The 24599-nt window shown below is 48.2% G+C and overlaps 2 protein-coding genes across 2 annotated transcripts in view; both read right to left on the minus strand.

Annotated features, from left to right (window-relative positions):
• LOC102137563 (uncharacterized) overlaps positions 1–24599 on the minus strand; it is a 186781-nt gene that overhangs the window by 157885 nt on the left and 4297 nt on the right. The window lies entirely within an intron of this gene.
• FAM43A (family with sequence similarity 43 member A) lies at positions 12332–15411 on the minus strand. The gene has a single exon (XM_015444894.4). It carries the CDS (start codon positions 14465–14467, stop codon positions 13196–13198), a length of 1272 nt encoding a protein of 423 aa, XP_015300380.2. The 5' UTR covers positions 14468–15411; the 3' UTR covers positions 12332–13195.

Consider the following 24599-nt stretch of genomic DNA (forward strand, 5'->3'; position numbering starts at 1 on the left):
ACCAGACGTTGGTGAAGGTCCAGGAACGTAGGTCCCGAAGACTAGCTCTGTCCTCAGTTTCTAGCCCATAGTCAGAGGCTTCTTCTGTTTTGTCCTGCTAGGGAAAGGGGGAAGGGAGAAACACTCTTGACCTTAACCTTGGCTTCTTTACGTCACAATAGTGAAAGTCTTGCTATTGTCTGACACAAGGCGCCCATTTACCTGTTAGGATCCAGGGGATGGAGAGTGGAAGTGACTTGACTGACTCACACACTGAGGAAGTCTGGGGCACTCCAGGCCTGGACCCGTATCTCCCTGGCTTTCTGCCACACTGTCACATTGTTTGAGTCTTCACTGGGCACAATTTAGGGAGATTTGGGCAGTTAATTTGGGGCTGGGATGAGCAGGGATAAGACTCCAATTCCACTCAAAGTCGACTCCAAATAAACCATCCTTCTCCAAACCAGAACCACCCCTCCCTAGAAGGTCAGGGACATTCCAAGGAAATTCTTGGGAATTAAATATACCTCATGGAGAGTTGAGGAATTGAATGATTTCCAGTCTTCCCTCCTCACCAAACATATATCCTTGAAACCTTGGTTCCTACTTCTGGACAGTGACCTTGAGCTTGATTAGACCTGTTCTCCTCTCCTGGAGTGGAATCACTCCTTTACCCCTTCCTTTGCATTTCCTGAGTACCTACTAGGTGCCAGACCCTGTGTTAAGTGTGGCAAATCAGAGCTGCCTGAGACATACGCCTGTCCTTGAAGAATTCAGCCAACCAGGAAGGACACAGATGATTCATAACAATGATACAATTGCAAGAGCTTCTCCATGCACAAAATAGACCCACTCTTCTAGGATGGGGTCTCACCACACCAGATCCCAAGGGTGGGGGCAAAAGAGGACAAAGTTCCCCTGGGGGCTGCCACCCCACCCACCAGCAGCGTTCTCCCCAGGAAGACAGACGCCCAGCCTCCTCACCTCCAGCGTCATGCATCCAGTACATATTCATTCACACTTGGTTTGGGGAATGGGGGGGTTGGTGAACAACATCAGAAATAGTTCTCATCAAGCATCTACCGTGTATGAAATGAGGGAATACAAACAAGGGGGAAAGTAAGGAGAAATCCAAATGCCAGTTTCTGCCATCCCAAAGCTAACAATTTATTTATATGCCATAAAAACTGGAGGCCTAGGCTGGGCGCAGTGGCTCACGCCTATAATTCCAGTACTTTGGGAGGCCAAGGTGGGCAGATCACTTGAGATCAGGAGATCGAGACCAGCCTGGCCAACACAGCGAAACCTCACCTCTACTAAAAATTTAAAAACATAGCTGGGCGTGGTGGTACACACCTGTAATCCCAGCTACTTAGAGGCTCAGGCAGGAGAATCACTTGAACCCTGGAGGCAGAGGTTGCAGTGAGTGAAGATCACACCACTGCACTCCAGCCTGGGCAACAGAGAAAGACTCTGTCTCAAAAAATAATAATAATAAAATAACTGGAAGCCTATTAAACGCGCATCAGTCTAGGAGTTTGGACCCATGGGTCTTGGTCCCTGAGCATGCCCTGGAATTACAGGATTGGTGCTGGCTGATGCCTATGTGTTTGGTTTGATTTTCCCTTAAAGCCTGGGCTATCTTTTCTTTCAGGCAATATAAGATCTCAGCTAGGTTTGTGGAAAGGAGAAATTCAGGTGGGGAGCTGGGCCATAGGGGAATGAGGTGTGAAATGGAGAAACGGGATGGGCTAGAGATGAAGAGGAGGGGAGAAGAGGAAGCCTTCAGAAGTGTCACTCCCCGTGGGGGTTAGAAACAAGGTCCTTTTCTGGTACCACCGAGCAGCTCAAGAAAGAGGAAGGAAGGAGTGCCAAGTTCCAGGGCCATCTTCTCACCATTCAAACCACCAAGACGATGGTTAGTCAAGGCTGCTCCAATTGGGTCACAAGAGCTTTGGAGCCAGCAGTGGAGGTTTGGTCTAGGGGACACTGGGCCTACGCACAGGGATGAGCCAGAAGGAACAGAAACGGCCCCGGCTACTGGTAAAGCCAGATCCAGGTGTGGCTGCTGTAGTTTGGATGTGTGTTCCCCCAAATTTCATCTTGAAATTTGATCCCAGTGTTCGAAGTGGGGCCTAATGGGAGATATTGGGTCATGGAGGTGGATCCCTTATGAATAGATTAATGCTCTCCCTATGGGGAGATGGAGGCAATGAGTGAGTTCTCTCTCACTCACATGACAGCAGGTTGTTCAAAAGAGCCTGGCACTGCCCTTCTCCCCTTCTCTTACTTCCTTCCTCTTGCCATGTGATTTCTGCTCCAGTTCACCTCCTGCCATGAGTGGAAGCAGCCTGAGGCCCCACCAGAGCAGAAGCTGGCACCATGCTTCTTGTACAGCCTGAAGAACCTTAAGCCAAATAAACCTCTTTTCTTTATAAATCACCCAGCCTCGCTGGGCATGGTGGCTCATGCGTGTAGTCCCAGCACTTTGGGAGGCCTAGGCGGGTGGATCACTTGAGGTCAGGAGTTCAAGACCAGCCTGACCAACATGGTGAAACCCCGTCTCTACTAAAAAAAAAATACAAAATTAGCCGGGTGAGGTGGAGGACGCCTGTATTCCCAGCTACACGGGAGGCTGAGGCAGGAAAATCACTTGAACCTGGGAGGTGGAGGTTGCGGTGAGCCAAGATCATGCTATTGCACTCGAGCCTGGGCAACAAGAGTGAAACTTTGTCTCTGAATAAATAAATAAATAAATATAAATAAATCGGGGGCACCCAAGATGGCCAAATAGGAACAACTCCAGCCTCCAGCTCCCAGCCTGAGTGACACAGAAGATGGGTGATTTCTGCATTTTCAAGGTACCAGGTTCATCTCACTGGGGTGTGTCTGACAGTCGGGGCTTGTCAGTGGGTGCAGCCCAACCAGCGAGAGCTGAAGCAGGGCGAGGCATCGCCTCACCTGGGAAGCACAAGAGGGAAGGGAATTCCTTTTCCTAGCCAAGAGAAACTGAGACACGCAACACCTGGAAAATCGTGTAACTCCCACCCTAATACTGTGCTTTACCAAGGGTCTTAGCAAATGGCACACCAGGAGATTATATACCACACCTGGCCAGGAGGGTCCCACGCCCACAGAGCCTCCCTCATTGCCAGCACAGCAGTCTGAGATCTAACTGCAAGGTGGCAGCCAGGCTCGGGGAGGGGCGCCCGCCATTGCTGAGGCTTAAGTAGATAAACAAAGCCACTAGGAAGCTCAAATTGGGTGGAGCCCACTGCAGCTCAAGGAGGCCTGCCTGCCTCTGTAGACTCCACCTCTGGGGACAGGGCATAGCTAAACGAAAAGCAGCAGAAACCTCTGCAGATGCAAATGTCCCTGTCTGACAGCTTTGAAGACAGCAGTGGTTCTCCCAGCACGGAGGCTGAGATCTGAGAATGGACAGACTGCCTGCTCAAGTGGGTCCTTGACCCCTGAGTAGCCTAACTGGGAGACATCCCCCACTAGGTGCAGACCAACACCTCACACCTCACACCTCACACGGCTGGGTACACCTCTGAGACGAAGCTTCCAGAGCAAGAATCAGACAGCAACACTCACTGTTCAGCAATATTCTATCTTCTGCAGCCTCCACTGCTGATACCCAGGCAAACAGGGTCTGGAGTGGACCTCAAGCAAACTCCAACAGACCTGCAGCTGAGGGTCCTGCCTGTTAGAAGGAAAACTAACAAACAGAAAGGACACCCACACCAAAACCCCATCAGTATGTCACCATCATCAAAGACCAAAGGCAGATAAAACCACAAAGATGGGGAAAAAGCAGTGCAGAAAAGCTGGAAATTCAAAAACTCAGAGCGCATCTCACCCTCCAAAGGAACGCAGCTCATCGCCAGCAACGGAACAAAGCTGGACGGAGAATGACTCTGATGAGTTGAGAGAAGAAGGCTTCAGTCGATCAAACTTCTCAGAGCTAAAGGAGGAACTATGTACCCAGCGCAAAGAAACTAAAACCCTTGAAAAAAGAATGGAAGAATGGATAACTACAATAATCAATGCAGAGAAGACCATAAACGAACTGATAGAGATGAAAACCATGACATGAGAACCACGTGACAAATGTACAAGCTTCAGTAACCGACTCGATCAACTGGAAGAAAGAGTATCAGTGATTGAAGATCAAATGAGTGAAATGAAGCAAGAATAGAAATGTAGAGAAAAAAGAGTAAAAAGAAATGAACAAAGCCTCTAAGAAATATGGGATTATGTGAAAAGACCAAATCTACATCTGATTGGGGTGCCTGAAAGTGACGGGGAAAATGGAACCAAGTTGGAAAACACTCTGCAGGATATCATCCAGGAGAACTTCCCTAATCTAGTAAGGCAGGCCAACATTCAAATTCAAGAAACACAGAGAATGCCACAAAGATACTCCTTGAGAAGAGCAACTCCAAGACACATAATTGTCAGATTCACCAAAGTTGAAATGAAGGAAAAAATGTTAAGGGCAGCCAGAGAGAAAGGTCGGGTTACCCACAAAGGGAAGCCCATCAGACTAACAGCGGATCTCTCAGCAGAAACTCTACAAGCCAGAAGAGAGTGGGGGCCAATATTTAACATTCTTAAAGAAAAGAATTTTCAACCCAGAATTTCATATCCAGGCAAATTAAGTTTCATAAGTGAAGGAGAAATAAAATTCTTTACAGACAAGCAAATGCTTAGAGATTTTGTCACCACCAGGCCTGCCCTACAAGAGATCCTGAAGGAAGTACTAAACATGGAAAGGAAAACTGGTACCAGCCATTGCAAAAACATGCCAAAATGTAAAGACCATCAATGCTAGGAAGAAACGGCATCAACTAACGAGCAAAATAACCAGCTAATATCATAATGACAGGATCGAGTTCACATATAACAATATTAACCTTAAATGTAAATAGACTAAATGGTCCAATTAAAAGACACAGACTCGCAAATTGGATAAAGAGTCAGACCCATCAGTTTGCTATATTCAGGAGACCCATCTCATATGCAGAGACACACATAGGCTCAAAATAAAGGGATGGAGGAAGATCTACCAAGCAAATGGAAAACAAAAAAAAGCAAGGGTTGCAATCCTAGTCTCTGATAAAACAGACTTTAAACCATCAAAGATCAAAAGAGACAAAGAAGGCCATTACATAATGGTAAAGGGATCAATTCATCAGGAAGAGCTAACTATCCTAAATATATATGCACCCAATACAGGAGCACCCAGATTCATAAAGCACATCCTTAGAGACTTACAAAGAGACTTAGACTCCCATACAATAATAATGGGAGACTTTAACACCCCACTGTCAACATTAGATCAACGAGACAGAAAGTTAACAAGGATATCCAGGAATTGAACTCAATTCTGCACCAAGCGGACCTAACAGACATCTACAGAACTCTCCACCCCAAATCAACAGAATATACATTCTTCTCAGCACCACATTGCACTTATTCCAAAATTGACCACATAGTTGGAAGTAAAGCACTCCTCAGCAAATGTAAAAGAACAGAAGTTATAACAAACTGTCTCTCAGCCCACAATGCAATTAAACTACAACTCAGGACTAAGAAACTCAATCAAAACCACTCAACTACATGGAAACTGAACAACCTGCTCCTGAATGACTACTGGGTACATAACGAAATGAAGGCAGAAATAAAGATGTTCTTTGAAACCAATGAGAACCAAGATACAACATACCAGAATCTCTGGGACACATTTAAAGCAGTGTGTAGAGGGAAATTTATAGCACTAAATGCCCACAAGAGAAAGCAGGAAAGATCTAAAATTGACACCCTAACATCACAATTAAAAGAACTAGAGAAGCAAGAGCACACACATTCAAAAGCTAGCAGAAGGCAAGAAATCACTAAGATCAGAGCAGAACTGAAGGAGATAGAGAGACACAAAAAACCCTCCAAAAAATCAATGAATCCAGGAGCTGGTTTTTTGAAAAGATCAACAAAATTGATAGACCGCTAGCAAGACTAATAAAGAAGAAAAGAGAGAAGAATCAAATAGATGCAATAAAAAATGATAAAGGGGATATCACCACCGACCCCACAGAAATACAAACTACCATCAGAGAATACTATAAACACCTCTACGCAAATAAACTAGAAAACCTAGAAGAAATGGATAATTTCCTGGATACTTACACTCTCCCAAGACTAAACCAGGAAGAAGTTGAATCCCTGAATAGACCAATAGCAGGCTCTGAAATTGAGGCAATAGCCTACCAATCAAAAAAAGTCCAGGACCAGACAGATTCACAGCCGAATTCTACCAGAGGTACAAGGAGGAGCTGGTACCATTCCTTCTGAAACTATTCCAATCAACAGAAAAAGAGGGAATCCTCCCTAACTCATTTTATGAGGCCAACATCATCCTGATACCAAAGCCTGGCAGAGACACAACAAAAAAAGAGAATTTGAGACTAATATGCCTGGTGAACATCAATGCAAAAATCCTCAATAAAATACTGGCAAACGGAATCCAGCAGCACATCAAAAAGCTTATCCACCATGATCAAGTGGGCTTCATTCCTGGGATGCAAGGCTGGTTCAACATATGCGAATCAATAAACGTAATCCAGCATATAAACAGAACCAAAGACAAAAACCACATGATTATCTCAATAGATGCAGAAAAGGGCTTTGACAAAATTCAACAGCCCTTCGTGCTAAAAACTCTCAATAGATTCGGTATTGATGGAACATATCTCAAAATAATAAGACCTATTTATGACAAACCCACAGCCAATATCATACTGAATGGGCAAAAACTAGAAGCATTCCCTTTGAAAACTGACACGAGACAGGGATGCCCTCTCTCACCACTCCTATTCAACATAGTGTTGGAAGTTCTGGCTAGGGCAATCAGGCAAGCGAAAGAAATCAAGGGTATTCAGTTAGGAAAAGAAGAAGTCAAATTGTCCCTGTTTGCAGATGACATGATTGTAAATTTAGAAAACCCCATCGTCTCAGCCCAAAATCTCCTTCAGCTGATAAGCAACTTCAGCAGACTCTCAGGATACAAAATCAATGTGCAAAAATCACAAGCATTCTTATACACCAGTAACAGACAAACAGAGAACCAAATCATGAATGAACTCCCATTCACAATTGCTTCAAAGAGAATAAAATACCTAGGAATCCAGCTTACAAGGGATGTAAAGGACCTCTTCAAGGAGAACTACAAACCACTGTTCAGTGAAATAAAAGAGGACACAAACAAATGGAAGGACATACCATGCTCATGGATAGGAAGAATCAATATCGTGAAAATGGCCATATTGCCCAAGGTAATTTATAGATTCAATGCCATCCCCATTAAGCTACCAATGACTTTCTTCACAGAATTGGAAAAAAAACTGCTCTAAAGTTCACATGGAACCAAAAAAGACCCTGTATTGCCAAGACAATCCTAAGCAAAAAGAACAAAGCTGGAGGCATCATGCTACCTGACTTCAAACTATACTACAAGGCTACAGTAACCAAAACAGCATGGTACTGGTACCAAAACAGAGATATAGACCAATGGAACAGAACAGAGCCCTCAGAAATAATACTACACATCTACAGCCATCTGATCTTTGACAAACCTGACAAAAACAAGAAATGGGGAAAGGATTCCCTATTTAATAAATGGTGCTGGGAAAATTGGGTAGCCATAAGTAGAAAGCTGAAACTGGATCCTTTCCTTACTCCTTATACGAAAATTAATTCAAGATGGATTAGAGACTTAAATGTTAGAACTAAAACTATAAAAACCCTAGAAGAAAACCTAGGCAATACCCTTCAGGACATAGGCATGGGCAAGGACTTCATGTCTAAAACACCAAAAGCAACGGCAACAAAAGTCAAAATTGACAAATGGGACCTAATTAAACTAAAGAGCTTCCGCACAGCAGAAGAAACTACCATCAGAGTGAACAGGCAACCTACAGAATGGGAGAAAATTTTTGCAATCTACTCATCTGACAAAGGGCTAATATCCAGAACCTACAAAGAACTCAAACAAATTTACAAGAAAAAAACAAACAACCCCATCAAAAAGTGGGCAAAGGATATGAACAAACACTTCTTGAAAGAAGACATTCATACAGCCAACACACACATGAAAAAATGCTCATCATCACTCACCATCAGAGAAATGCAAATCAAAACCACAATGAGATACCATCTCACACCAGTTAGAATGGCAATCATTAAAAAGTCAGGAAACAACAGGTGCTGGAGAGGATGTGGAGAAATAGGAACACTTTTACACTGTTGGTGGGACTGTAAACTAGTTCAACCATTGTGGAAAACAGTGTGCCAATTCCTCAAGGATCTAAAACTGAAATACCATTTGACCCAGCCATCCCATTACTGGGTATATACCCAAAGGATTATAAATCATGCTGCTATGAAGACACATGCACACGTATGTTTATTGCGGCACTATTCACAATAGCAAAGACTTGGAATCAACCCAAATGTCCATCAGTGACAGACTGGATTAAGAAAATGTGGCACATATACACCATGGAATACTATGCAGCCATAAAAAAGGATGAGTTCATGTCCTTTGTAGGGATATGGAGACAGCTGGAAACCATCATTCTCAGCAAACTATCGCAAGAACAGAAAACCAAAAACCACATGTTCTCACTCATAGGTGGGAATTGAACAATGAGATCACTTGGACACAGGAAGGGGAACATCACACACCGGGTCCTATTGTGGGGAGGGGGGAAGGAGGAGGGATAGCATTAGGAAATATACTTAATGTAAATGACGAGTTAATGGGTGCAGCACACCAACATGGCACATGTATACATATGTAACAAACCTGCACATTGTGCACATGTACCCTAGAACTTAAAGTATAATAAAAATAATAATAATGTTTGGATAATAATGGTTAAAAAAATAATAATAAATAAATAAATAAATAAATAACCCAGCCTCGGGTATTCCTTTATAGCAATATTAAATGGACTAAGACAGTGGCCATGTGCAACAAGCCTGGAGCAGAGAGTGCAGAGCGCCCTGGGCCGAGCACCCTCCTGGCTGCCTGGAGCCCTGAGTAGTTGCCCATGTGTCAGCCATGGCTCCTACCCCAGCAGTCCCTGCACATTTCTAGCTCTGTCATGCATCACTCACCAGCAGATGCTGGACTACTGATGCATACCACACAGAGGAAAGAGTTCTACTTATTAAATTACTAAATCCTGTTAGAAAAGACAGCAACTTGCTCCTAATAGAATTTGCATGTTTCTCATAATCCTTGGCAACTCCAGTGAGATTTTTAAATCTCCAATGTGGTGCCAGGGGTAGATTCTACCAACCAGTGGTCTCTCTCTTCACAGGCAGAACCCTCAAAAACAGTTCTGTCCCCTGGGAAAGCATTGTGCTTTCTTAGTGTAACAGAGCCTTGTTAATTTGTTTAAAATCTGTTCTGCTGACTGTGGGGCAGCGAGAGCTGTTTCTTTAGGGAAACCATGTATGTGCACACTCACGTGTGTGTGGAGGGGGTTCTCTGAAGCTGTAATAGTTGGGAGGGTATGAAACACTACTGTTTATTTTATGCCATTTTATTCCTCCCACCTTCCTGCTCACATATGCAACAAATGGTAGAAGTGAACCTGGGATGTTTGTGCTGTGAGAAGTGGATGAATGCCTCCTCCCCGACTCACACTGCCTCCCCTGGGCGACTGCACGCCGCCGGAAGCCACTCTGTTTCTCATGCAGTCAACACTGCATTGTTGAACATGGAGCATGACCTAGGCTGGGAAAGAATGTGGAAAGTGTCTCACTGCATTTAAAGTACCATCAGGTTAAGTCATGAAGAAACAAGAGCCTCACTTTGCAAGAAGGAAAAGCTAAATTTGATGAGTAAACCAGACTTCAGGTGTTTTCTGGAAGGTGTATTTTAGCTAATGACTTAGCTTTGCTTTTGTTGCTCCATTCTTTTCCCTCTGAGCTCCAAGAGCAAAGTAGTTTTAGGGTCTTTCTTTTATTTTCATTCAAAACATCTCTTCTTACTCTAGTGATATCATCCCTGGAAGACTGAGAAGCAAGAAGAGGTGAATCACGTGTCACCTTCGCATCTCTTCTAGAATTACATCAGTCAGAGCTCCGGGGTGCAGTGGGGATTGATGCCAAAAAGCAGAGGGGAGGAAGGAGAGATGGGGAGGGCACAGACGGAGGAGGAAGGGAGCTGGCTCTTTCCAGCCTGCTTATTTTCTTCTTCCTCCTCCTCAGCCTTCAAGCCCCCCTTCCTATTTATAAATCACGTAAGAGGAAATGTCAGACTTTAAAGAGATGGCTGCTTTATATTTATTGATGGTGTTGGTTTCAATGCCATTTGCCTGAACTTTTGGACCAATCACCACATGCCTATCAGTCACAGATGAAAGCCAACACTGGTATTCTCACAGGACACTGACACTAGATAAGAATGAAGATGCACAGACCCTGCCTGCCTCCCAAGTATTAGCCATATTATCTTCACTCTGTCTCACCTCTTCATTGGTTTCAAACAGCAGAGGAACTTGGCTATGCATGGGAATAATTTCAAATGTGAAATATAGTCACACAGGCTAGTGATGGCCCACACAGCCCTCTGCGTATCAGGTGAGTGCACTGGTGTGGAAGGGCTGGGATGGGTGGAAGGGCTGGGATGGGTGGGTGGGCTGAGACTGGACTTTCCTGGCCTCTCTCTAGCTGGGGTTTTTAATGTCATTCAATGATGTGTATCTGAGGTATCAGGGAGAGGGATCGGGGCTCACAACCAAGCCAAAATACAATAGATTCAAAGGCCTGGACCTTGTCTAATGCCCTTAAGAAGAGACTGAATTTTTTTTTTGTAATGTTTGTAATGTTTTCCACTCAGCCGGGTGCAGTGGCTGACGCCTGTAATCCCAGCACTTTGGGAGGCTGAGGTGGGCAGATCATCTGAGGTCGGGAGTTCGAGACCAGCCTGACCAACATGGAGAAACCCAGTCTCTACTAAAAATACAAGATTAGCCAGGCATGGTGGCGCATGCCTGTAACCCCAGCTACAGGAGAATTGCTTGAACCCAGGAGGTGGAGGTTACAGTGAGCTGAGATCGCGCCACCAAACTCCAGCCTGGGTGACAAGAGCGAAACTCTGTCTCAAAAAGAAAAAAAAAAGATATATATATATATTTTTTCCACTCGCCCCCTTTGCTTTTCTTTCTTAAAGATAGTTCTATGCCTGAACCATTCCCGTTAATTAGGAAAAAAATCTTTCACCCCACTTTCCTCTATGGTTCAGTGAATTCCAGACTCCTTAGGATTTCTAGGTCTAGCTGCTTGGAACATATTTATGATGAAAACAAAGCAAAGTGGCCTCAGGACACCAGGGAAGGCCAGGAGTGAGATCCATTTCTGCAACACAGGAAGAGAGGCCCGAAGGGGCAAAAGGAAAATATAATTTGCAGAAGGCACAGTTTTGGCAGCATCTTATTACAACTTCCAGCTGATCGGGTGTAGCCAAACTAGAGACATCTGTTTGGAGTTTACAACAGAAACAAACACACAGAAAGCATGAAAGCGCTGAAACATGCACACCCAGACTGCGCTCTAACAGCTCCTCTCCACCTCGACCTTCGCGCTATCCCCCCACTGGGTCACGCTGGGTTGTAGAAGGGAAGGAAATGGGCTCTGCAGCCTGCCCAGCCACCCGCCCACCTGCACCATGACTCACTCACACCAGGATCGGAACTTGTCAACTTTTCTCTCTACTTGGTTTTCCTCCCAGGAAAAACAGAGATGGCCCCACTCCTCAGAGAACTCCTCTTTAGGTTTCTAGTTCATCTTTAAAGCTCCCTGAGCTGTTTGTAATGGAAAAGATAAGGTAGTCTCCTTACGCTTGATTACTAGCATGGCCCACAGAAGGAGGTGGTAAAATCTCGGCAGACCTGGAAGTCACTCCTCCAAAAATAATCTCACAGGTCTGAGAGTGTGATATGGAGCTCACTCTGGCCTCTCCAAAAGACCAGAAAAAGACCACACTCCCAAAACTTAAATTAGTGAAAAATACAGGATAATACATGAAAAGGCTGGTCCCAGACCCAGCACCCGGAGTTGTGGAGGTCCAGGAAGGCCCCAGATGGCGCATAAAGTGGACCTTCCTTTCCTAATTCTCTCCAAGCACAAGAAAGGCCAAAGACTGTCCTATGACACCATCCCAGGGTAGGACACAGCCTCTCCACCCCAACGCAGCAGTTCCAGACGCTCACCTGTTCTGTTAAATTTTCCTCTTTATTCTCTCCCCACTGGCGTGCAAACAGAACCAGAACAGTGCTACTTTTAAAAAATAACAAAATGTTTTATACACATTTCTGTATATACAACTGAACAACATTTTACATGTTTCTTTTGCACAGCAAAAGATATAAACATTCAGCTCTGAGAACACAGTTATGTACAGAAAAAAGTCAAAAATACTTCACAACAGTGCAAAAATATTTTACACAGTATCATGGAGTGAGATCGTTTCAGCAAGAGGAAGGGCGTGTGTGTGTTTCTAAAGGAAAACTCCTTTTTAAGATATTAGATGTCTTTAACTGTAAACAAAATGCAATTCTCCTTCATCTCCCCCCACCCCCCAAACAGTTATGTGAGGAATTTGGCAAAATTTCAGGGGTCTGAGTCTGAGGTAAACAGCCGGAGTTCTTACACCAAAAAGAACCGAGGGCTAAAGGGTTGCATAAAGCCTCAAACACCTTGAGAGCAGTTTTTTTAAAATGAGATGTCAGTGACAGCGCAGGGCCTCTCCCAGGGGGTAGGAGGAGGAAGTGAACCCCTCCTCCTCAGGCCCCAGTGCCCCACAAACAGGAAACTGGCCAGGCACCTACGGCCTGAGACCAGCAACTTCAGCCAGCCTTCCCTCACCCGTACCCCAGAGGGCTGCCTCTCTCTCCCTCCTAGCGGGGCTTTCCCCTCTCACATCTCCCCGCATCCCCATGCGCAATAGAGCCAGAAGTGCTGGGGCGCGAGCGGGGGCGGGGAGGTAGGGGGAAGCGGTCAGGGAGAACGCCGGGCCTGGGCTCCAAGTGTAGGTATGGGCCCCAAATGCCCCATTTTCCCTTTCCTGGGGCGGGCAAGGGACAGGGAGGTTGTCGGGACCACGGATGGGTAGCCACGTTGGAGCGCCGGCGACGCGCGGAGCTCAGCCCGAGTGGGACTCGTCTGCACTGGCGCCGTCGGCCTGGCCGGACGAGTCCCCGGCGGTGGCGGAGGTGGCGTCAGGGCCCCCGCCCTCGATGGAGCTCTCGCTGCCCGTGCTGTCGCCCGACAGCAGGCGCGTCACCCGCAAGTCGGCCTGCAGGGTGCGCACGTCGTTGCCGAAGCTGAGCTCGCCCAGGTCGCTAATAAGTTGCGACAGCTCAGCCTTCATGTCGGAGGCACTGCCCAGCAGCAGAGGCGGCGGCCCGGCCCCCGGGCCCAGGGAGCCCCCGCCGCCCCCTAGCGCCTCCCCACGGCCATTCTCCAGAGTGTCCAACAAGTCCCCGCACTCAAAGTGCATGGCGACCACCAGCGCCTGCTGCGCCTCGGCCTCCTCTGCTGGATCTCCCTCTGCCGCATGGTTCTCCTCTTCCTCCGGGCAGCCCTCGGGGTGCTCCTCTTCCTCTTCTTCCTCCTGCAGCTCCTGCTCCTGTTGTTCCCCGAGCAGGTCCTCGGTGATGGAGCCGAGCTTGGGCGCACTGCGGCTGCGCTCCACTGGCGGTTTATAGCAGCAGGGTCCGTGCAGGAGCAGCTTGCGCAGCGGTACTAGCGGGATGGTGTGTGCGCCCACCAGCTCCTGCTGCTGGTGACGCGCGTCGTCCCGCCGCTTGAGGCGTTTAAATTCCGCCAGCGCGTTGGCCGACGTCTGGTAGAGCAGCAGGGCCATAGCCTGCGCCTTTTCGGGCTTGGACACCAACACGGCGTGGCAGCGCAGCATCACGGCCTTGTGCTTCAGCTCGTGCCGGTACACCCAGGCGAAGACCTTGGGCAGCCGCGCGTCCGCCACGCAGTAGGTGACGCGGTGTAGCAGGTAGAGGTGGCCCGGGCGGCGCAGCGCGCGCTCCTCGGCGTGCACCATGCGGATACCCTGCGCACTCACTGTCAGCTTCATCTTGGTGCCCTGACGGCCTGCCTCGCTCTTGCTCCAGATCTTGCCCACAGCAAGGTCGGTGCAGCCGTCGCCGCGCGCCTGGATGGTTGTGGCATTACCCAGGTAGAGCACGGTGTAAGTTGGGTCCTCGCTGGTGATGTGCAGCTTCTTGCGCTTGGAGCGGAACATGCTGCCCACCCGGCTAAGCGCGCCTTCGGGGCACGCCCGCGCCAAAGAGCTGAGCGTCGAGTAGTGCAGGCTCACAGCGTAGCCCTTGGGCTTGGACGCCTGCCGCGGCGGCGCCTCGGCCAGCAGCTCGAACTTGTGCTTCTTCCACGGTAGCATCTCCGGAGGGCGCCCCGGCGCAGCTGGGCGGCGGCGGCGGAGCGCCGGGTGCGAGGCCCGCTGAGCCACCGGCCCCTGCCGGGCTCGGCCCGGGCAAGATCGAAGAATAAAACTACTGGGAGCGGCCCAGTGGTAGGGAGTTGGGGGGAGGGGAGGAGACAGAGTGCTTAGGAACCCCGCAGGGGGTGGGGGTACATTTTCTAAAAAAAGAAAATATTCAGCTTCGAGTGTGCAAAAAAGGTTGAGGGGGGGAGGGACACACGCGCACACAGAATTACCCCAGCCTGGGCAAGGGCGAGGGCAAAGAGTCTCAGGCAAGCAACAAAATGCGAGGGAGAGAGAACGAGCGTGGAGTGGAAAATGTCAGGAAAAAAGCTAGAAGCGCGCGTGCAAATAAATAAAGAGAGCCCCGTAAACAGCACCCGGGATGGTGCGAGAATAATGCGGGAACTCCTCGGCGAACGTGAAGAGGATCCCCTAACACACACAACCCCCAGGACTGGGGCCAAAACCCGCGGAAACTCTACAGTGACTGTGCCCAGGGGCCGGTGCTCCCCACCTCCGAGGGGTGCTGGAGACGGAGAGCCCCTCCGCTGGGCTGGTCTCAGAATCAGCAGCTCGCCCAAAGTGCTGTCGGATGCTGGGTCCGGCTGGCCGCGGCTGGCCCCGCGCAGCAGTCCCGCAGGGACTCACTGCATCTTCGCTCTGCCGGGGACTCGCGCTCGGCCCGCTCACTGTCCGGGCTGGTTTGGCCGAGACAGCGCTGGGCTCCGAGGGCAGGGGGCGAGCATGGCCGGGTCCGGGGACCACCGCTACCTCATTTCTTCCCTCGAGGCGGTGTCCAGCTCCGCTCCTGGGCTCTCCACGGTCTGCTGCCCGCCTTTGCAGCGCGCCCTCTCCGGTGCTGCGAGCGGTGGTGGCCGGCTCGCCTGCCTCACATCCTTGCCGTCCGGGAGGAAGATCTCGGGTAAATATAGGCCGGCGCGAACCATTCGCCGCGCGGGGACAGGGGAGGAGCAGAGAAGAGGATCTGTTTGGGGCTCAGACGCCGGACGGATTCCTGGTCTCTTAAAGGGACCGGGTGACAGCCATTGGTCAAGGGAGCGGGGAGACCGGTCCAATCCGGCAATTACATCCCAAATTTACCAGCACCTCTTTTGTCTACGGAAATCACTGGGACCTGGGGTTACCCCGCAGCAAAAAGACTTGAATCCTGACACTCCACCCCCAGGCTGAATTGCAACTCGCTGAATACATGTACGTCTAGATCGAAACTTCTGAGGGAGGTGGCAGAAGATGAGACTACAGATTATAATTTCCTGTGCAAAAAGTTTGGGAAAATAGTGGTTTCTTCCTTGTGTGGCGGCTTTCTGAGAATGACTGGGTGCTGTTTAATATTATTTTCAGAATTGTGTTCCATTAAAGAAAAGAGAGGTGCACAGAAAACACAAGGCTTATCTCTCACTATCTTGAGCTCGTATTCACAGGTAAGCAGCAGACAGTGTAAAGTGAGGTGAGTGGTAACATGACTGGGGAGACTACTGTAGAATATCATCAATGAATAAGGCGCTTCCCCATCCGAACCCCAGCAAGACCCACTCCTGCTGTCGGGCCTCAGGGTAGAGCAATTTTCTGAGATACACACAATTTCTAAGTAATGCTCGTGTGTAGTTAGGACTTAGTTTACTTTGGCAAGCCGGTTGTGTGGTGTCATTATATCATGGGCATATTTTGGATGAGAATTCCTAGTAAAAATTCAAATGCTATTTTTTTATTTGAGTGACAAATAATGCCTGGCCACCCTCCAATGGGAGTGATAATTGCATCAGTATTGCTTTTATCATGTGCCAACTGGACAGTGTAGTTGTCCTCTGACCGGCTTGACCCTTAGCCAGTAACTCGTTTCTGGGCCCTTGAAACAGCCCGCTTGCCTCTATAGTATGGTCAGTCAAAGCAAAAAGACTTATAGCTGGAGTGGGATAAATGTCCGAATGATCCTGCATCAAACTCCCAGCCCGGTCCTGGAGGAGGACAGCGATCCCTTCCCACCATCCCAGTCCACCGGGGATCTTTGAGGTCTCTGGCTTCCACGCCACGTCTTCATGCCAGAGTCACTGCAACTACTCCTGGAAATTCCCTTGGGATATTCCAACAAAATAAAACTGATCCCTGCCCATCCTCTACCTTTGCCAACTTTTGACCTTCCTTTGAACTCTGAGTTTTCTCAAGAGTCACTGGTGCTGAGTTTCCATTTAAGTTACTTTTCTGACTACCTTTTGGTGCCAGGCCCTGAGCTAGGAGCAGACGGGATTCCTGCCTCCTAGTTCAATGAAGGTTGTAAACTCTACCCAACTCTGGGCTTCCACTGGACTTTGGGTTCTCTGCAAGTACCCTGTATCCCCAGTGTGGTACAAATAGGCACTCAATAACTAGAATTAATGAGCAAGATATGCATGTGGACAAGAAGACAGAGTGGGCTGAACGCTATGAGAAAGACTCAAAGCACTATGAGAAGCTGGAGGAAGAAAGCATTCATTGTGACTAGGAAGATCAGAAAAGGCTTCATGGAGGTGGTGACCTTTGAAAGATGAACAGAATTTATCCAAACAGGAAAAGACTGAAGGACTTTCTGGGTATAGAGGGCAGCAAAATTACAGAAGCATGAAAATGCATGCATAAGGCCAGGCACGGTGGCTCATGCCTGTAATCCCAGCATTTTGGGAGGCCGAGGTGGGTGGATCACTTGAGGTCAGGAGTTCAAGAGCAGCCTGGCCAACATGGCAAAACGCTATCTCTACTAAAAATACAAAAATTAGCCGGGCATGTTAGTGCATGCCTGTAATTCCAGCTACTTGGGAGGTTGAGGCAGGAGTATCCCTTGAACCTGGGAGGCGGAGGTTGCAATAAGCTGAGATGGCGCCACCGCACTCCAGCCTAGACGACAGAGTGAGAAAGAAAAGAAAAGAAAAGAAAAGAAAGAGAAGGGAAAAGAAAAGAAGGAGCATACACATGTAGTAATTAGGATGGAGCTTGTAACAATGAAAGAAGAAAGCTTCCTGATTGTGTTTTTTGGCTCTCTTAGACTCCAAGGGAAGGAATGGCCTCTTCATGGCTAAGTGGCCCCACAGGGTCCTTCAACCAGAGCTATAATGCCTTACTCCTCAGCTGCACTGATGGGTTAATGGAGGGATACCAGACACGCTGTTGGAATGAGGTAGTTAGTACTATAATAAGCCATTTAAGCCAATATTAATCCTTAAATTTCTGGACTGCCTTGTAGTGGCAATGAAGGAGATAGTACACACTCTAAAGAACAAGAAATTCTGGTAAAAACATAACAAATGAGGCTGTGTTAAGTGACCTTTAGTTGGTCCATAATCTTGATCCACAAAAGCAGACATCACATTCAAGCAGTGATCATTTCCAAATGGCTCAAAGTTCCAAGGCTCAAGAGGGTTTGGGGAAGAGGAAGAGGGAGCAGTAGCAGGAGCTAAGGCTGGTCTCAGACTCAGCGAGAGGCACTACTTTGCACTTCATGCAGTGGCATGGACACCAGTGGCCCACAGAGGCAGGGAGGAGTCCACTGGTGGGCGGGCTCTTCAGCAGCAGCCAGAGTGCCAGTCCCAGCGGCCCAGGCCCACAGAGCTGCTCCTGTTGGCGAGGCTATGTCACGCCTTGACCGCCTTCCTAATAAGCTTGTTTTCAACCTTGGGAGAACAGAAAGGTTCTAGGCCAATGTGAACACCCCGATGTGAGTCATGCCCTGGAGGAGAACCCGCTGTTCCCTTGTGGCCTGGACCTGTGCCAGCCTCTAGGGCCTGCCTCACCATATGAAGAAGCTGGCCACCCCACCTGAAACACACATCACAAATAAGGCTGCATTTCTTCAGCTGGGAGAGCTGGCAGCGCCACGTAGGAGTCTACATCACAGATCTGAGACGGGGCAACTCCAGAACAGACGTCAGCAAACTGGAGCTGGGCAACAGGTGAGAAACTGCAAAGCGTGCTTTTTTAATGACACTGCCCCATCTACTGGTAGCAGGCAGACATGCTGCTTGGTGGATGGTTTCTCATCAAACCGGATAAGCCAGTGGATGAAACTACACACAACCGGGTCACAGCTGGAAGGAAACGCTGCGATCAGGAGTCCCAGCCCTAAACTTGACATCCAGGAGTCAGCCTTTCATCTCACAGAGGATTTGGGCCAGCTTCCTCCCACCTTATGTCTTACATAATGCTCCTTCCTCTCTCCCCCTCCTCCAACACCCCACTCAGTGGACATTGACTTCAGAGGTAACACAGGACGAATCTGGAATCTTCAATGTCATCTAGTAAACACTTGTGGAGAGTCTCCCGTGAATGTCACATAGTTGCTGGGGATCTAGCACTAAAAAGGACAGAGAGAGAGGTCTTTGCCTGCATGGGATTTATAGCCTCTGGTGGAGGCGGGCAGGCAGACAGTAAACAAAAATCTAATGAAATAGCAGATAGTGAAAAGTCTCTGGAGAAAAGGAGGCAGTGCTAGGAGTGGAAGATGGCTCTGGGCAGAGACAGGAATGAGATGAACCTGCAAAGAGATGGGGAGAGCATGGCAGCCTGTGTGGCCCAGTACGCAGTCACCAGCCACGGGTTGCTGCTGACACTTAAACCATAGCTGGCCCAAATTTAGATGCACTACAAGTATGAACTACACACTGGATTTTCAGGACTTAGTAAAACAAAAAGAATGCAAAATATCTTGATAATATTATATTAATTAATTATCGAATGATAGTATTTGGCCATGTTGAGTTAAATAAATTATTAAGATTAATTTTACCTATTTCTCTAGCCTGGTCAACATGGTGAAACCCCGTCTCTACTAAAAATACAAACATTAGCTAGGCATAGTGGTGCATGCCTATAATCCCATCTATTCGGGAGGCTGAGGCAGGAGAATTGCTTGAACCCGGCAGGCAGAGGTTGCAGTGAGCCAAGATTGTGCCACTGCACTCACGCCTGAGCGACAAAGTGAGACTCTGTCTCAAAAAAAAAAACAAAAAAAACTATTTTTTTTTTTTTGCTTCTTTAAGGTGGCTACCAGACACCTTGGTTTTAGCGCAGTGAGGCCCGTGGTGGGCTTCTAACCTGCAGCACTGGGAATTTGTGTTGATTGAGGCCACTACGTTCGTGGCAGTTTGTTCCAGCAGCAGTACACCTCCCATCCAGCCTTCTTTTCCCTTGTCCCGCCTCTCTTCCCTCTCCCACTCTCTTCAACACGTGCCCTAAATCCTCACTAGTTTCCCAAAGCCACCTGCTCCCCCAGAGCTCAGCAGAACTGACCGGGTGCTTCCCCCGCAAAGATGCAGTTAGAGCAACCTCCAGCCCCTGCCAACCTACAAACAGCACATCCACACCACAGCCAGCCTTCCTCCTCCAGGCTCCGAAGCCTCTCCTCCCTTCAACTTGCCCCTCCAACGCCACCTTCAGGATTTACCAAACCAAACCAACATCTGACCTTTTCCCTCTTCCCGTTTCAACCTTCACAGTGGCTTCGCATCAGCCACAGGGTACACTCCCTCTCCTCAGTATAATGTGAGAACGTTCAGGTCTGGCACCTGCCTATGTCTCCAGCCTCATTCTTTTCTCCTGGACTCCTAATTTATGAACCAGCCACAGAGAATAGCCTATGCTTCTCCCCATGCTGGTGAGACTGGTTTTTCCCTTCCTGCCATGACTTATGCGGCTCTATCTACTGATGTGACCTCCTCCTGCCATTTCTCCCGGCCAAGTCTTACTCATTCTTAGACAGCCAGCTTGGATACCATTTTCTCCAGGTAAACCGCCTAGGCCTACTCATCGCCTCTCCACACTCCCTTGTGTGTACCCTTACCTCTGCACTTGCCTTGTTATAATATTGTCTTTTTTTAAGTCTTGCTCTGTTGCCCAGGCTGCAGTGCATGATCTTGGCTCACTACAACCTCTACCTGTCAGGTTCAAGTGATTCTCCTGCCTCAGCCTCTTGAGTAGCTGGGATTACAGGGAACCAACACCATGCCCGGCTAATTTTTTTTTTTTTTTTTTTTTGGAGACAGAATCTCTGTTGCCCAGGCTGGAGTGCAATGGCACAATCTCGGCCCACTGCAACCTCTGCCTCCTAGGTTCAAGTGATTCTCCTGCCTCAGCCTCCTGAGTAGCTGGGATTACAGGCACGCACTAGCACATCTGGCTGATTTTTGTATTTTTTTAGTAGAGACGAGGTTTCACCATGTTGGCCAGGCTGGTCTCAAACTCCTGATCTTGTGATCTGCCCACGTTGGTCTCCCAACATGCTGGGATCACAGGCGCGAGCCACTGCGCCCGGCCTGTAATATCGTCTTTAACTCTCTGCCTCCCCCAATAGACTACAGGCTCCTTATGGCTGTTGACTGTATTTTATTCACACTTTGTATCCCCAACTTCTAGCATAATGCCAGTCACCAAACTAATGTGTGACAAGTGTTTGTAGAATGAACATTAACCATGTGTTTATTTTCAAAGTCATGGGACCGTCACGAGCACAGACTGTCAGAACTGGAAGAGCCTTGTCTGGAAGGCCCTTCAAGATAATCTAGTCAACCTCCCCTGGCTTTACAAATGAGGAAACTGAGGCCCTGACAGCACAGGTGCATGGCCATGCAGTAATTTAGTGGCCACACCAATATGAGGACCCATGTGGCCTGAATCTCAATCCAGGGCCCTTTCCTGTGGCTAAACATAAAGCCAGAAGCTTCTGGGTTTTTTTTGTTGTTGTTGGTTTTTTGTTTTTTTTTTTTTGAGACGGAGTGTCGCTCTGTCACCCAGGCTGGAGTGCAGTGGCCCGATCTCAGCTCACTGCAAGCTCCGCCTCCCGGGTTTATGCCATCCTCCTGCCTCAGCCTCCCAAGTAGCTGGGACTACAGGCACCCACCACCTCGCCCGGCTAGTTTTTTGTATTTTTCTTAGCAGAGACGGGGTTTCACAATGTTAGCCAGGATGGTCTCGATCTCCTGACCTCGTGATCCACCCGTCTCAGCCTCCCAAAGTGCTGGGATTACAGGCTTGAGCCACCGGGCCCAGCTAAGCCAGAAGCTTCTAAACACATATATATGTAGAACGCACATCCTTCGTTTGCTCCCCCTCTAGGAAGAGCTGCTTTGGGGCTCATAGGTTCATTTGATGACCTGAACAGGAGCAGAAAGCCAAACATACTTCCCCCTGTGACTTGACTGAGTGGCCACTCGCTGGACCCCTTAATGAAAAGTGCACTTTGCTAATGGCTCTCACGGCCCCCAAAGACGTTAGAGTCAAGCATGACTGTCACGGGACTCCACCAGTGAGACAGCTCTCTGTAGTGGTGGAGATCGCACTTGGGTCTCTGAAAGTCTGGCAGCCCATTTCCCATTGCAGGAGAAATAACTTGTAGTCAACCAGTGCCCAGACCAGGGCCCTCTTGAGGAAGGAAGTGGACTTGGAGCATGGAAGGACGGGCAGACTGCTGTAGACGGAGGCAGGAGAGAGTGGTGCAGAGGAGGAAAAGGGCCCATGCAGAAGGCAGTTAGTGTCGAACATCCAACAACCGGGCAAGAGGAGGGAACGCAAAAGTACCGAGCTCCCACTGCATGTCACACACTGTGCTGAGTCAGATCCGTCCAAAGATTTCATGCTCCTAAGAGTGTTGTCAGGTCTGTGCTAGTCTCTTCATTTTTCCGGGGGAAAGGACCACGGCTTGGAGGAGTTAAGAAATTTGCCCAAGATCTCCAAAGCCTATGTTCTCTGTGTTTGGGTCAGGCCAGGGCCTGACTCCTGATGGCCCTGAATGGCAGGCAGAGGCATCTCATAAGATGTGGTGAGTCACTGGAGGCACTAGAGCAGGCACGTGCCATGATCAGAGCCAAGGCTCAGGTATACAAGATTGGCCAAGAAGGAATCCTGACCCCCACCCTCCAACCCTGACTCACCGAGGGTCCCGGAGCACGCTGCTGCTCTTCTCTGCCTGTTGGGGAGCTGAGCAAATTCGCGTTCATTTCTAAGATCACAGGAAAGCGATAGGTATTTCCTACAGCTGCCATAACAGATTACCATAAATGAGGGGGCTGAAAACAACAACAATGTATCCTCTCACAGTTTTGGAGGCTGGGAGGAGGCAGCATCCTTCCTTGCATCATACTGGCTTCTGATGGTTGCCTGTCATCCTTGGCATTCCTTGTTTTTTAGACATATCGCTCCAATCTCTGCCTCTGGCCTCTCCTTTGTCTTCTGCATATGCAGCCACATGTTTCTCTTTCTAAAACAGAAGTTACTGGATTAGGGCCCATCTAATCCAGTATGAGTTCTTCTTCACTTGGTTACATCTGCAAACACCCTTTTCCAAACCTGGTACAATGAGCGGCTCATGCCTGTAATCCCAGTATTCAGGAGGCCCAGGCAGCAGGGTCATTTGGGCCCAGGAGTTTGAGACCAAGCCTGCACAACACAGTGGAACCTCATCTCAAAAGACCTCTTTCCAAAGAAAGACACATCCACAAGCACTGGAGGTTAGGTCTCACTCTGTGGCCCAGGCTGGAGTGCAGTGGCGCTATCATAGCTCACCACAACCTCAACCTCCTGGGCTGAAGTGATCCTCCCACCTCAGTCTCCTGAGTAGCTGGAAACACAGGTACACACCACCACACCCAGCTAATTTTTTCTTTCTTTTTTTTTTTTTTTTTACTTTTCTGTAGAGATGGAGTCTCGCTATGTTGCCCAGGCTGGTCTCAAACTCCTGGGCTCCAGTGATCCTCCCACCTCAGCCTCCCAAAATGCTAGGATTACAGGCATGAGCCACCAGGCCTGAACATGTCTTTTTAAGGGACACCATTAACTCAAAACAGAAGCCATGTTTCCAACAAAGCTCTCTGAAAATAAATAAATATAAAAGACAAAAGATCAAAACAGAGCCCATGGCAGGAAATTGCAGGAGTGAGAAAGGACCAATAGACAAGTCAGAAGTCTATGAACTCTGGAGGTCACCCTGTGACCAAAGCTCCCAGAAATGTTCTCACCATGCCCCTTGCCTTGGAGCCTCTCCTCTCATGGGCTGCCTGCTTGGAACGTTGGACAAGGCCCAGGCAGAAATGCAAGGGCACAAGAAGGAAGCCAAGAGTGATGAAACCATGAGCCTTACAAGCGGGCCTTCTCCTCAGTGCCACCAAAGGCAGGGACCAGTCAATATTGGTTTGTCCCCTCTGAAGATGGAAGGAGGAGAAATCATTACCCCTACATGATTAAAGCAGAAACCATGGATCTTTCCTTCAAACTGATTATTTTTAACATTTCCACTTGTGTTAGTAGTATCTGTGACTAATGATGGCTGAATTTGCTAAATGGTGGTTCGCGGTACCCTCAACTCTCTCATGACAGTGAGGGCAAGATGTACTCTTTTTCTCATGTTACATGGTGAAGCCACCAACCTGCTTTTGCCAACCTAGGCACCCTTTCTGAGACCATCACTGTTCCCTTGCTATTTCAAATACTGGAATGAGGCAAGAGATAGCATATAGAGGAAGACAACCTACCAGGGTCAGGAGTCTGTTAAGTACTTTAGCAGTTCTTTATTCCAACACCCACTCTGAGGCTTGAACCTGACGTAGAACATCTGACACCTGATTATCTGGCTTTTGCTTAAGTACCTCTGGCGGCAGGGAGCTCACTACCTTACTAAGTTGTCCAATATATCTTTGAGCCCCTCTGATTGTAAGAAGTTTCCAACAAATTGAACCTAAAATTGTATCCCTGTGATTTCTACCCATTTGTTCTGGTTGTTCTTGCCTTGTGTCTTCTCAGAACAGTCTTCTTTCCTTTCCCTATGACAGTCCTCCACATAAATGGAAATGGTTCCCACATACCCCCAGAGTCTCCCTCCTTAGACTAGTCTCATTTCTATCACCTTGTCCTCATACAACATAGTTTTGCATTCCATCACCATCCAGGTTTACATGCATATATTAGTATATTTATTATGGTGATTTAAGGAGACGGACCACTTTTAGAGACAAAATGTAAAATCCTGGTGGTCAGAGGCCCTCTTAATGGAGTAAGGTCTGCCCGGTGGTACACCTTCATGGCTGTACCATGACCTGGCTCAAGTCAGGGA

The sequence above is a fragment of the Macaca fascicularis genome, chromosome 2 (genome assembly GCF_037993035.2).
Source record: "Macaca fascicularis isolate 582-1 chromosome 2, T2T-MFA8v1.1".
In the NCBI taxonomy this organism is placed as follows: Eukaryota; Metazoa; Chordata; class Mammalia; order Primates; family Cercopithecidae; genus Macaca; species Macaca fascicularis.